Raw genomic sequence first — 15,121 nt, forward strand, 5'->3', positions numbered from 1 at the left:
GTGCATATGTGCACCCCCACTGCTGCTGCCCCCTGCAAAAGAAACAGGTAGCAGGAGAATAGACTCTCCCTGCACCAGTTGAAACATCACCGTCAGCTTCACATTCATACAGGTAACAGGAGTATAGCTCGCCACTACCACCTCCAGCTCCCCCCGCCTGTTGTACTGTGCTGCTAGCATACGCTATGCCAATGTGTGAGGACACATCTGTAGTGCACTTTACACATTATGTCACACAGTAGTAATGCTGCTTACACATTATACCCACAAAGATGTGTCCACATACATCTTTGCTATATTCCGCCATGTATGGCACCGTTTTGCATGCCATAGACTCAGAGATTTAGCCATGCCTTGTGATTTTTCTTAATTTTCTTCCTTAATATGTTACTTTATACATATTCTATTATGGCAAGCAAAAATTTTTAAATCCATCCACTCGCTACAGCTTAGCCGTGTTTTGCATGTTGTGCCAAATTGAGCAAAATAGCAAAGATGTAAGTGGACACATCTGTAGTAATTTCCCTTACACATTATGCCCACACAGTAGTTATGTCCCTTACAAATTATGCCACGTAGTAGAAACCCCCCTTACAGATTATGCTACACAGTAAAAATCTTCCCTTGCACATTATGCCACACAGTACAAATACCCGACCCCATTAAATATTATGCCATACAGTACAAATCCCCCCCTTACACATTATGCTACACAGCATAAATCTCCCCTAAATGCAGCACTTATCTGGTCACTGATGCTGTCCCACCTTAAGCAACTCCTCACTCTAGAGTGCACCCCTGTGGAGTGTGGAGAGCTCAATACAGATGGGAGCGAAGTGATTCAGGCTGCTGCTCAGGCAGCTCTTAAGGAAAGGAGCCGTGAGCACTGCTGCTAATGTAACAGATGCCCGGCAAATACAAAGTGCGCACCCTGCGCTTTGTGCCGCAGCACTAGCCGCACCACCCTAGTTATGGCCCTGCGTCGATCAAGTATACATTAGATACCCATTTATAGTTCAAAAGAAAATAAAAAAAATTCTAAATGTATCCACAATTGTTGCATTTCTGCATCAAGTGACAATAAGAACACTTCATTATTTGACATTCATAAGTCCTTGAAAGTTGTAGGTATATAATAACAATCTTCTTAAATTCATCTTATTTTTATTTTTTTTAAGGTACTTATCATTCTGGCACTTTCCTTTCTTGAGAGACGTATTAATAAGACCCATTTTGATGACAAAATACAGCTTCTCGATAGAAGGTTTGGATTTGTCATGTAAGTATTTTACATGCCATTTTTTACATTTCTTTTACTGCAATTGTAGATAAACATAACCTCAGCATCACACCCTTCCCCCATCATCTTATTTTACATTACTCACTACAAAGCAAACATTATAAATATACCCCATCTAAGATAAATAACTGTAGGATCACAGGGATCAATTTGATTACCAGTGAGTCCCTTCACAGTGGGATTATATTCCATAGGACTGCATACAAAATTCCACCACTGCCAGACGATGTTGAACCGCGAGGGAAGGCGAGTTGTGGTGACATTGGTAGCGTCTTCACGCCATTGAAATGGCAACTTGCCCCCTGGCCCGGCGACATGGGGGGAGAAAGGGGACATTTGTTGCAGGGCCTTGAGGTTCAGGGGGTTCCCCAAGAATCAAGGACACAAATAACAGAGCCATAGTGACAATATTGCTCAATTTAAGTAGGAAAACAATTAACAGGCCCCCTAAACCCTCCCCCCTCCTTTTACCCCATCACTTTGTCCAGTCCCTGTGATCCATGCTGTATTGCCATCATTATGTATATCGCTGCTTTGGCGCATTTCTGTATGTTTCTGCTACTGCCACCGAAGAGCCGGGTAGCCAAACAGTAAAACCACCTGCTGGGCTCACTGACAGAGTTAAAGGCTTCATTTTTTTTTAAAGATCCCCTCTGCCAAGTTAAGGGGGTTGAGGGGGCCCCAGATATATCAGTGTACTGGGCCCCAAGATTTCTGTTGCTGGCCCTGATGGTAACCCAGACCCCTAAACTAACCCTAATTCCTGCAGTAAAATGCTGTTTCTATGTATATAGGGGGTCATTCCGAGTTTATCACTCGCTAGCTAGTTTTAGCAGCCATGCAAACGCTATGCCGCCGCCCACTGGGGAGTGTATTTTAGCTTAGCAGAAGTGCGAACACCTGTGCCGCAGAGCTCCTCAAAAACAGTTTGTGCAGTTTCAGAGTAGCTCTGAACCTACTCAGCGCTTTCGATCACTTCAGCCTATTCATATCCGGATTTGACGTCATACACCTGCCCAGCCACGCCTGCGTTTTTTCAGACACGCCTGCGTTTTTGCAAACACTCCCTGAAAACGGTCAGTTGACACCCAGTAACGCCTCCTTCCTGTCAATCTTCTTGCGGCCGCCAGTGCGATGGAAAACCTCTCTAGAACCTGAGCACAACCGCAAAAAGCTTTGTATCCGTACGTCGCGCGTGCGCATTGCGGGGCATATGCATGTGCTGAAATGCCATTTTTTTCACCTGATCGCTGCGCTGCAAAAATCAGCAGCGAGCGATCAACTCGGAATGACACCCATAGTGTACTAGGTGACTACGGGCACTCATCACACTGTTGCAAGGGGCTATGCCCCTTAACCCTTGCATGCCCTTGGGCCGTGCAATATTTAGATTATATGGAGGATTACCTGCAATGATAATTTTGTGAGTGGTTAAATATTCCACGGACAAAGGGCGTGCCACGGTTAAGGGGCTGTAACCCCTTGTGATGGCGTGAACAGCTCACAATGAATCACCTAGTAGGGTGGAGGGAGGGGGGGTTGTTGCGGTGGAGCAGCGGGTGGGTTGGAAGGGGCTCGAACAGTCATTAAGGAATTGAGCTCTACTTGGCATAATGTGAAAAACGGGACTCTACATGCCGTATTGTGTAAAAAGTGGACTCTACATGTCATATTATGTAAAAAGTGCACTCTACATGCCGTATTGTGTAAAAAGGGGACTCTACATGCTGTATTGTGTAAAAAGGGGACTCAGCCTGCCATAACGTATAAAAAATGGACTCTTCATGCCGTATTGTGTAAAAATGTGGACTCTACATGCCGTATTGTGTAAAACAGGGACTCTGCCTGCCGTAATGTGTAAAAAGGGAACTCTGCCTGACGTAATGTGTAAAAAGGGGACTCTACCTGGCGTAATGTGTAAAAGGGCTCTACCTGGTGTAGTGGCACTACTATGCAGTGTCATTTTAATAATGGAGACTACTGCGCAGCGTTATATGAATTGGTATTATTTTGTGGCCACACCCCTTCCTCGTGAAGCCACGCCCCTGTACGCCGTGCACTGGCACTGTTTTAACTAAGGGGGGGCGCTGATGCTGTTTCTTGCACACACTGCTAAAATGTATAGTTATATATATAATTTTTAAAGCCCCACTCTGCCAAGTTAAGGGCGGTTGAGAGTGCCCCAGAAATATCAGTGTACTGGGCCCCAAGATTTCTGTTGCTGGCCCTGACCCTAACTCAGGCTCCTAAACTAACCCTAATGCCTTAACCCGAAAGGGCAGACTGATGAGTGGGTGATGACCTTAAAACGTTGAAGCAGGAATAAACTGTTTTGTCATTTGAGCTGCAGTGCCTTGATGTATGAAGGTGGTCGCACATCATCCAAACCTATTACATACACACACACACACACACATATATATATATATATATATATATATATACTCTTTTTTTGTAAAGCCACTCCCTGCCAAATCAAGTGGGCCCCAGAGATATCGGTGTACCAGGCCCCAAGATTTCTGTTAATGGCCCTGCTTGCTCCCCGCGCAGCTAACTGAATTGATCCCTTAGTGTCAGGAATCGGCTTTCAGCAGCATCTCACTTACCAGCGCGTTGGTGTGCAGGCCTCCGGAGGTCATGGTCCCAGTCACGGCTGCATGGATGCACTGTCCGCGAGCGCCATGACTAGTGTCGCTGAGTACCCCTGAATCGCATCCAGTGTGTGCCCCGCTGTGTGCCGACGTCTGTCTGGTATGGGTGCCGCCATGACACTTGCGCTCAGCTGATCCGGACACCCAATCCAGGAGGGTGTGTTCTCACAGAGTTCAACATCCAATCATCACAGAGCAAGGAGTATAAGTTCCAGTCCGTGGCTCAGTCTCATCGCCTCGGACATTTGGTGTGCAAGTTCTCCTGGTTCCCGTGTTCCTGTCTCCATTTATTCCCTGTGGTTATTCTCGTCGTCTCATTCTCCAGTCTTAATTTCTTCTGCCTGCTTCAGACTTCAGCCACAGCCTGCTACAATTCATCTGCAGTAAGAGACTCTCCTCAGGTGTTTATTCATTGCCTAACCTGTGCACCTAATTACCAGCATTACATTCTGTGCATTGCATCCAGCACTTAACCAACTTGCTGAGCAGGGCCGGTTCTAGCCCTGTTGGCGCCCCAGGTGGAAAATAGGGGCGTGGCTTCATACAGGGGGCATGGTCAGTTACGCCCCCTATAGAGTAGCGCCACTTACACACACAAAAAAAAAACTTACTATCCCCGCTCCTGATTCCCGACCGCTGCAGACCTCCACCGGCGCCGCTCCTCTCCTCGGATCTATGGGGCAGATAGACACTAGAGGTCAATTATGACCTCTAGCGTCTGTGTCAGTCCTACAATGCTGTGCGGTGCGTGATGATGTCATCGCGCACTGCACAGCAAAGGTCCTCTCCCTGAAAGGAAACTAGACGGGTAGCGTCTAGTTCCCTTCACAGCGGGGGACACAGTGGACGCCAGCGGGGGGCACAGTAGCGGATCTTGCCATGGTGCGGCGCCCTCCAGATGGCACAGGCACCCTCCGGAAGGCGGCGCCCCGGGCAAAAGTCCGTGGCAAGAGCCACTACTGTTGCTGAGTTAGGACTGTCTCCTGCCTGGGCCTTGCTTGGCCATAAGAACTTGTGTGTTACTGAGACTTTCTATAATTACCGGAGTTCTGTCTGCCTCAGTGATATTTTCAAAACCGTTTGCATCCAATTATCAAGTTCATCATTATTCCTCATTTGTGTTACCAGTGACTTTTGCATATTCATTTCCTTGGATTAAGTTACCATTCACTATTCCTATTATCAGTTGTACCAGTTATTATCCATATATCATTTCCTGTTGCTGCTGGTTCCATGTTATTATCATTTGCATTCCATTCCATCTGTTATTCCATTGCTCTGTGACCTCTGTGACATAATAAACATCACTTTTCTCCGGCCTCCTCGTTTTATACACCACACCTGCACTGACCCACTAGTGCCCCCTCCGGGGACAGACAAAACCAGAGACCTGACACATAGTCTGCACTTCTGAAATGGAAAGATAAGGGTGTACGATAATAGGTACTAAGGGCCTGATTCAGCTTCTCACGCTAATGTGCAAAAGTCGCTATGAAGCGATTTCTGCTCAACAGCTCATGTACGGTATATACGCGAGGTCTTAAACTGCGTTCTCTTTAGAATGCTGTTTAAGACCTGGAGAGGGGCGGGAACGGGGCGTCGACACTCCATTCAAGGGGACGCTGTCTGGACAATGCAGGCATGTCCGGACCGTTGCTGAGGCGGCCGCGGCAGCTGCGTGACGTTACACACAGCCACCGCGACCCAAAAGATGGCGGCTCTCCGACTGCCTGTGCAGCTAGGCTGAGTAAGCAGGGTGCTACCTTAATCATGCGTGCATATCACTGTATAGCGATGTGCTCGCATGTTTGCAGTGGAGGGGAAGACCCGGCATGCGGGGCAGTCTTGCCCTGTGCTGGGCGGCCCCCGCATGTTAGAGTAAAGGATTGTAGGTGTGCGGTTTTTACGCAAATCTTGAACCCATGCTGAATTAGGCCCTAAATTGCTTCATTCAGTATTCTTATTTACATTGTTGTTGTTGACCTGAACACAAACAAAATTTAAAAATGTAAAATAAGAATAAAAAAATCAAATAAAATAAAACTGGCAATACAAATCTAAAATGTAATAAAAGTCCAAAATGAACACGAATGCATACCCCCATTTATGCTGTATTGAAACAAATCATATTTCAAGATTATCTGACATTTCAGTATACATTAACGACACAGGTGAAATTGTAGTGCATATTGAAATATAAGATATATTTTTCAATATTTTCTTCTAAAAGTTATTGTGTATCTTCCAATACAGATGGCACCAGCAGTGACCTTGTGGAAGATTCATACTTTAAACAAGTAGACATGACCATCTACATACAGGAATGCCACTAAAAGTACACCCTCATCACCCCTTTTATCGCATTTAAATAATCTGACTTTGCAAAAGGAGAACCTGTTTTTTTACTGCTCCACAAAACAAAGGACACTTGAGTACATCAGGCCCCCACTCCATCCAGTTTCTTGCATTGGTGTATTGGTCTGTGCAAACATCTTCCGCAAACGGTATTCGGTCAGAATCACGGCGGTCGGGAACCCAACTGTCAAAATATGAACGCTGGGATCCGGATACAGCTAAAAGCACAGGCCCTCATTCCAAGATGTTCGTAGTAGCTGTGCTAAATTTAGCACAGCACAGCTACGATCATTCACACTGACATGCGGGGGGACGCCCAGCACAGGGCTAGTCCGCCCGCATATCAGTGCCGCCCCCCCCCCCCCCCCCCCGCAGAAGTGCAAAGGCATTGCACAGTGGCGATGCATTTGCACTTCAAGAGTAGCTCCCGATCAGCGCAGCTTTAGCGTGCTGGCTGCGAGCTACTCGTCGCTCCCCGGCCCGCAGCGGTTGCATATGATGTCATGCAGCCGCTGCGGGCCGCTCCCCGCATGGTCCGGCCACACCTGCGTTGGCCAGAATGAGCCCACGAAACGGCGGCCAAACGCCATTATTCCGCCCCCTCCCGCCCAGCGACCGCCTCTGCCTGTCAATCAGGCAGAGGCAATCGCAGCCCAGCTACGGCCTTCGGCCGTCTGGCATGCGCCGGCGCACAACGGCAGCGGCGCATGTGCAGTGGGTACCCGTTCGCTCGGCTGCGATAAAAAGCAGCGAGCAAACGGGTCAGAATGACCCCACAGTCACAAGAATCCTGAATGGGATCAGAATATGACACCCAGAATCCCGATCGACCAGACAGCAGGACGCAGAACATGTCAGCCGCGGGATGGGGGCAGTTAGGTTTACGCTGTGGGGGAGGGTTAGGGTTAGGCTGCACCACAGGGGGGAGCAGAGTTAGGTTTAGGCTGCTGGGAGGGCGGGTTAGAGTTAGGTGCCACCGGGGAGGGATTCGGTATGTTGTACCGCCGCACAGGATGCCAGCAGGGGGGCTAGCCCAATGAAGCCCCTTGTGGTCTCATTGCATTTACCACACTGCAGGCTCGGTGGCGAGCTATGCTGCAGGCTCATTGCGCTCACCACGCTTTGGGGTCGGTGGCGAGCTATGCTCTCTACAGGTTCTGTTCTCCCTCTATGGGTGTCGTGGACACCCATAGAGGAGAAATCACCTACCTCGCCGGTATACCGGCGGCAGTATTGTGACAGCCGGGATCATGACGATCGATATGCTAACCGCATATGCCGGGGAGGGTTAGGGTTAGGTTGCAGGGGGTGAAGGGTTAGGTTTAGGCTGTGGGGAAGGGGTTTAGTGTTAGGCATCTCCAGGGAGGGTTAGGCTCTGCGGAGGGGAGGTTTAGGTTTTGGCTGTGGGGAGGGGGGGTTTAGGGTTAGGCACGACCGGGGAGGGTTAGGGTGAGGCAATGGGGAGGGGAGGGATAGGGTTAGGCTGCAGGGAGGGTGGGTTTATGTTAGGCACCAACGAGGAGGGTTAAAGTTAGGCTGCGGAGAGGGAAGTGTTAGGTTTAGGCTGTGGGGAGGGTGGCTTAGGGGGCCAGGGGGTAAGGTAAGTATACCTAAGATCATCTCCGGCATCCCGACCGCCGGCAAATCAATCCCAACCCCTGCAAACACTGTTATATTGCTCCATAAAGCTATGAGCTACAATGGAAATTCAGTTACATAGTGAACTCCTGTGCGAAGTAAAGTAGGGCGCTCAAACAATTCTTCATCACATTTTCTACATATACTGTATACAATTAGAATATAATTTAATTTAAGTGATCATACAAAGATGTTGATCTAATCCATTACCTTTCTGTTAACAGTCCTTTAGATCTCCTAGGCACATTTAACAACAGATGGACATTTGGCTTTGCATTTGGAGCAATTGCTAACAAGGTCATGTCACTCTTTTCTGAGGAATATCTGCCAGTAGCAGTTCCCTCATGGGCTCGAGGTACGTTTGTTTAAGTAACTGCAATGTGTATGGATGAGCAAATACAGCGTTAAAACATGAGAAATAAACCACTATAAAATCCAGGTGTATTATAATAATAATAATAATAATAACACATTCATTTGCATAATGAAACATAGATAAATTTAGACCTAATGTCACTTTTGTTGTATTGTAACATCCTCCCATGGTTTAACTGGACTTTTGGTCCACAAATCAATCTCTTAGTAATGTTTCTGGTCATTCAGAATCTTACATTTTAGATGAAACTAGCTATTCTATAGATTACCTTTGTTATCACTTTATCATGTTTTGTCACACACTACATAATAGGTATCTCTGAAATAAAAATGAATATAAAGTATAATGACTAAGACCACTATACAATGTACATACAGTATATGTAACACATGAAACTAATTTATAATAACATGGCTATACACAATGAAGTTATATTGGCACATTTATAGATCATTGACATTCCCACAAGCATGGATTTTAAAAATCATTAAAAGATCACCATTTACAGAATTATTTTACATGTTGTGATTTTCATGGATTGTTTTATAATGCACACCAGATACCGTAATGTACAGTATACTCCGACTTCTGCAACAGTAGAAGTGCTGTTACATTTCAATGTTAGCAATAATTCAAGAAAAGCAGCTGTTTAACAAACGGTCTTAAACAATTAAATTGATGTTTAATTTGTAATGAAAATATACATTTTTCGCTGTATCATTCAAAAAATTAGTATATAATATATATTTAAAAATGAGATTTCTTGTAAATTACATGTCTCCTTATTGCATCTAGTATGTGTACTACCAGCCTATGGCATACCCTCCAACATTTTACACAGAAAAATCGGTACAAATCCGAAAAGGGGGCGTGACCACTGGTAAAGGGGGCGTGGTCACGCCCCTTTTCCTATACTTTCAATGGTAGTTTGGAGAGCCAAAAATCGGTACAGACCATGAAAAAAAGGTACTGTACCTATTAAAAAGGTACAGTTGGAGGGTATGCTATGGGGCAGATTTATCAAACCTTAGAGAGAGATAAAGTGGAGATAAAGTACCAACCAACCAACCGACCAGATCACGTCATGTTTAAAACACAGCCTGTAAAGTGACATTTAGGAGCTGATTGGTTGGTACTTTAGGGTGTAGTATGGTATGCCGGAGGCCGGGCTCCCGGCGACCAGCATACCGGCGCCGGAATACCGACTGCCGGCATACCAACAGCGTGGCGAACGCAAATGAGCCCCTTGTGGGCACGGTGGAGCGCTACGCATGCCACGCTATTTATCCTCCCTCCAGGGGGGTCGTGGACCTCCAAGAGGGAGAAAAAGTGTCGGTATGCCAGCTGTCGGGATCCCGACAGCCGGCAAACTGAAGACCACCTGGTACTTTATCTCTCTTCAAGCTTTGATAAGTCAAGATATAAAATTGTTATATTTCATCCTGATCCATACCTCCCAACTTTTTGAAATGAGAACCAAGAACTTCTTGCGCTCCAAAGGCGTGCATTCCCGAAAAGGGGATGTGGCTTCGCGAGAATGCAGCGATCGTAGGCCACACACCCATTTTCCATCATTGTGTGGGGCATGCCCAGTGCTCTGTGAACATTGGGACAGTGTGGGCGTATGCTGATCTCTGTACTGCACTGTTTTGCATTATAACACATTGGTGGTCATTCCGAGTTCTTCGCTCGCTGACGATTTTCGCAGTGCAGCGATTAAGTGAAAAAACTGCAAAAATGTGCATGCGCATGGTACGCAGCGTGCATGCGCTAAGTACTTTCACACAAAACTTTGTAGATTTACACAAGCTCGAGCGACGTTTTTTCCTCGCTCGAGTGATCGTAGTGTGATTGTCAGGAAGTGGGTGTTTCTGGGCGGAAACTGGCTGTTTTCAGGGAGTGTGCTAAAAAACGCAGGCGTGCCAGGTAAAAACGCAGGAGTGGCTGGAGAAACGAGGGAGTGGCTGGCCAAACGCAGGGCGTGTTTGTGACGTCAAACCAGGAACTAAACGGACTGAGGTGATCGCAGTCTAGGAGTAGGTCTGGAGCTACTCAGAAACTGCAGGGAATTATTTAGTAGCAATTCTGCTAATCTTTCGTTTGCTATTCTGCTAAGCTAAGATACACTCCCAGAGGGCAGCGGCCTAGCGTTTGCAATGCTGCTAAAAGCAGCTAGCGAGCGAACAACTCGGAATGAGGGCCATAAAGCACTGAAGCCACATCAGATGTGTGTTGGCTTTTATGTATTGTTTACTTATGTATTGTTTACTTAGTGTGGTTTCTCTTTGTCTGTTACAACCTTATACATACAGTATGTTGTTATCTGATTTGCACTGGAGTGTTCTGAAGTTACAATATTGCTTATCTTGTAACCTATTGTGATATCGCTCCCCCGTCTCTTGAACCCTATATAAACTTAAAATAAATAGATTACAAAAAATTGTTACATTTCTTTTCTAGCACTTGGTCTTCTAGTTGGAGCCATTGAAGTTGGACTATCTTATTATCCCATATTTGCCTGTCTCAGCACAAATAGTAAAATAATTGGGTCTCTCACAGGATTTTTATATACACTTACTTGGCAAGTATAACTATGTTTTTCTATTTATAAGTTGTGTTATGCTGTTATTTGGTCTTTTACTCCTTTATCTGCCCTCTACTATATTTTCAGGCTTCTCCGAGCCTGCCCATCCTCCGAGGGACACCTTACCTCTTTCTGCTTTCTCACAGACGCATATATATGGTCAGTGGTGACTGACAGCCCGGCTCTATAAACGCTTATGGGGGGACTTCCGCAGCTGCATATGTGCAGCATCTTAGCTGGCGGACATTTTTATTGGTGCTTCCACTTTTAGTTAACGCTGCCTGAACGACATGCATGGCCGATGGGCGAATTCGTCATCGACATAGGGGGTAATTCAGAGTTGATCATAGCAGCAAATTTGTTAGCAGTTGGGCAAAACCATGTGCACTGCAGGTGGAGCAGATATAACATGTGCAGAGAAAGTTAGATTACTGATTGCCTGGGTCTGGGCTGCTGTATAGGCCTGGCGGAAGCCCAGGTCTGCTCCCCCCCTTCACACAAACACCCCTCCTAAGTATACCTATACTTAAAGTCGGCACCATCTTCCCAGTGATATCTTCAGGAAGATGGCACCAGCACATTAAAAGCTAGAGTCTTTGCTCTCTAGTGCACATGCGCCACCATCTTAAATATCACAGGGAAGATGGCTCTGGCCATGGAGGATGTAAAAAGCAGGTGCCCTCTCCCATGCCCAGGCTGGAGCAGGAAACAGTCATGGCATCCCTGTGGAGTGTGCTGCTTTGGAAACCCACAAATATTTATTTTAACATTCAATAATTTTTACCACCACCCCCCCCCCATTTTTAGGCCACCCTCCATTCATACAAGGGCCCTGTGTGGCTCTCTACTCTCCTGCTTGCCCAGGTTGAACATTGCATGTCCTTCAATAAATGTTACTATAATATTTACATGATGTCTTCAATGCTAAGTCTATGATAAAGCCATCAACACAATAAGGAAAATTAAATGCTTATGTTTTATTTTTTACTAATTTTGGAAATATTTTTAGGTTTATAGTAACAATGATTTACATTACATCGTGCCCTCATGGTCAGGTATGTTATGCTAAATGTCTGTATGTACTGTATATAGTCAGAGCACATAGCACTTACCTATACATAGTGGTAACATAGGGGAATATTTGTGAAAAGCTCTACTGCAAGGAACATTTTTGTTTCTCTTACATCCTAGAGGATGCTGGGGTCCACATTAGTACCATGGTGGTCCACCAGGAGTCATTGGCACTTTAAGAGGTTGAGAGTGTGGGCTGGCTCCTCCCTCTATGCCCCTCCTACCAGACTCAGTTTAGAAAATGTGCCCAGAGGAGCCGGTCACAGCTAGGGGAGCTCTACAGAGCTTCTTTAGAAAAAGTTTTTTTTTTAGAGTTTGTTATTTTACAGGGAGGCTGCTGGCAACAGCCTCCCTGCTTCGTGGGACTAAGTGGGGGAGTAGTCTCCGCCCTGCGGGGTCTGAGCCACTATCTCCGCTGATAGGACACTGAGCTCCTGAGGGGATCGATCGTTCCCCGCCACCCCAGCAGCATGCCGCCACTCCCTTACAGAGCCAGAAGATTGGTGGCGAGTGAGTCACCGACCCCCCTAGCATGCGGGGGGCTGGTGTAAAGATGGCGGCAACAGGGTATGGAGCGTAGTACTAACTGCGCTCCGGGGCTCAGCGGTACATAGGGGGTTATTCTGAGTTGATCGCTAGCTGCCGTTGTTCGCAGCGCAGCAATCAGGCTAAAAATTGGCATTTCTGCGCATGCGTATGCACCGCAATGCACATGTGCGACGTACGGGTACAAAGGCATTTGTTGTTTTGCACAGGTTCTAGTGAAGTTTTCAGTCGCACTGACGGCCGCAAGAAGATTGACAGGAAGCGGGCGTTTCTGGGTGTCAACTGACCATTTTCAGGGAGTGTTTGTAAAAATGCAGGCGTGTCTGAAAAAACAAAGGCGTGGCTGGGCATTCGCTGGGTTGGTGTATAACGTCAAATCCAGACACGAATAGACTGAAGTGATCGCAAGCGCTGAGTAGGTTCAGAGCTACTCAGAAACTGCACAAACTGTTTTTGCAGAGCTCAGCTTAACATGCATTTGCATTTCTGCTAAGCTAAAATACACTCCCCAGTGGGCGGCGGCAAAGCGTTTGTACCGCTGCTAAAACAAGCTAGCGAGCGATCAACTCGGAATGACCCCCATAGTGCGGAGCTGTGAGGGGCGCCCTGAGCCAGCACGTACACCCTACACTGGTCACACGGCCTGTCGGGGTCTCGGGATCTCTGCCAGCATAATTCCTCAGGCCAGTATAATCCTATGAAGAGAGGGAAGACAGCACCATTTTGGGGGCAGAGCTTCTCCTCAGAGCGGACCCAGCAGCGTTCAGCGCCATTTTCCTGCCTGCACAACGCTGTCAGTGAAGAGCAAGTTCCTCCAGAACAATTCCAGCTATCTCTCACGGTACCAGGGAGTTGTAGAAGGGGGGAAGGCTGTATATAGGCTGTGTAACCTATTAAGGTGCACAGTTAGCGCTGGATGGGGGTCTCCCTTTACCTAAAAAGCGCTGTGTGTGGGTTGGCTCCAATCTCTGTGTCTCTCTTGCCATTCTTGGGGGTGAAACTCTGTCTGCCCTCCCCTGTGTGTATGTGGAGTGTCTGTGGTCTCCATTAAGCTATGTCCAGGAACTCTGGGGCAGATGTATTAACCTGGAGAAGGCATAAGGAAGTGATAAACCAGTGATATGTGCAATGTGATAAAGGCACCAGCCAATCAGATCCTAACTGTTAATTTACATATTGGAGCTGATTGGCTGGTGCCTTTATCACCTTGCACATATCACTGGTTTATCACTTCCTTATGCCTTCTCCAAGTTAATACATCTGCCCCTCTGTGTCATATGCTGCAGAGGATATGTCCTCTCAGGATGATCCCATTCCATGTAATCAGGATTGTACTGTTTTAGCACAGATACCAGCAAGGGAGCCTGAGTGGTTATCCTCTATCAAATCTATGATTTCTCAAATCTTTTACTAGGGTTGCACAGAATGAGTCTGCAACTCAGGCTTTACAGAGCTCTATGGCAGTCTGGCCCAGTTCTGTTACCTCAGACTGTATATTCCCAAAAACGTGCTCTTGCACAGATTATGCAAGATGACACGGATACCGATTCTGACACTGAGGACGGTGATGGGGATGTGTTGAGGGGGGCAGCATCTCTTGCAAAAGCGGTGCAGTTGATGTTAGAGGCCATTAGGGATGTGTTGAATATCACTGATACAACACCTGTGCAGGTTGAGGACGCTTACTTTACTGAAAATAAAAAAGCCTCGCTAACCTTCCCTGCGTCAAAGGAATTAAATACTATTTTTTAAAAAAGCATGGGAAAACCATGAGAAAAATTCCAGATCCCTAAAAGGGTCCTGGTGGCGTTTCCTTTCCCTGTGGAGGATAGAAAAAAATGGGAAAACCCGCCCATTGTTGACGCGTCTGTATCCAGACTCTCAAAAAAGGTGGTTTTACCTGTTCCAGGATCTACCGCCTTGAAAGAGCCGGCTGATCGTAAAATTGATAATACGCTCAAATCCATGTACACGGCTTCAGGGGCTATACTACGTCCCACTATTGCCAGTGCTTGGATTGCCAAAGCTATAGTAAAGTGGTCAGGCACATTATATGAAGATTTGGATACTATGGATAAATCTGATGTTGAATTGTTTTTGCATATCAGTCCAGATTCGGCAGGATTTCTCGTAGAATCCATAAAAGACCTTGGTTCCATGGCTGCAGGAATTTCTTCCATGTCTGTCTCAGCTCGTCGAGGACTGTGGCTGCGACAGTGGTCTGCCGACGTGGAATCCAGGAGAAGTTTGGAGACCCTACCCTACACAGGTCAGGCTCTCTTTGGGGAAGCGTTAGATGCATGGATCTCCACAACTACGGCGGGTAAGTCACCTTTTCTTCCCTTTGCCGTACCAAGAGACCCTTTTCTTCAACTGCATCACAGCACTTTTGGGCTGCCAAGCCACGAAAGGCCAGACCATCCAACACCTTCTTTAGGGGAGTCCGGCCCAAATCCAAGAAACCGGCTGCGGCGGATTCCCAGGAACAGAAATCTGCTGCGTGTAAGATATCGTGTCCCAGGGGTACAGGCTGGAATTTCAAGATCTCCCTCCTCACCGATTCTTCAAATCAGGCTTGCCAGCTTTGCTAGCAGACAGGG

General features: G+C 46.8%; 1 protein-coding gene across 5 annotated transcripts in view; it reads left to right on the top strand.

Annotated features, from left to right (window-relative positions):
- LOC134900336 (stimulated by retinoic acid gene 6 protein-like) overlaps nucleotides 1-15,121 on the top strand; it is a 200,353-nt gene that overhangs the window by 16,567 nt on the left and 168,665 nt on the right. For 4 of the 5 annotated variants that reach the window (XM_063914232.1, XM_063914234.1, XM_063914231.1 and 1 more), the window contains 4 exons: nucleotides 1,179-1,279; nucleotides 8,169-8,299; nucleotides 10,781-10,901; nucleotides 11,914-11,959. In XM_063914232.1, coding sequence (XP_063770302.1) covers nucleotides 1,179-1,279; nucleotides 8,169-8,299; nucleotides 10,781-10,901; nucleotides 11,914-11,959 — 399 coding nt within the window. The remainder of the gene's footprint in view (nucleotides 1-1,178; nucleotides 1,280-8,168; nucleotides 8,300-10,780; nucleotides 10,902-11,913; nucleotides 11,960-15,121) is intronic. The other variant, XM_063914235.1, reaches the window with a different exon arrangement.

The sequence above is a fragment of the Pseudophryne corroboree genome, chromosome 1 (genome assembly GCF_028390025.1).
Source record: "Pseudophryne corroboree isolate aPseCor3 chromosome 1, aPseCor3.hap2, whole genome shotgun sequence".
Lineage (NCBI taxonomy): Eukaryota > Metazoa > Chordata > Amphibia > Anura > Myobatrachidae > Pseudophryne > Pseudophryne corroboree.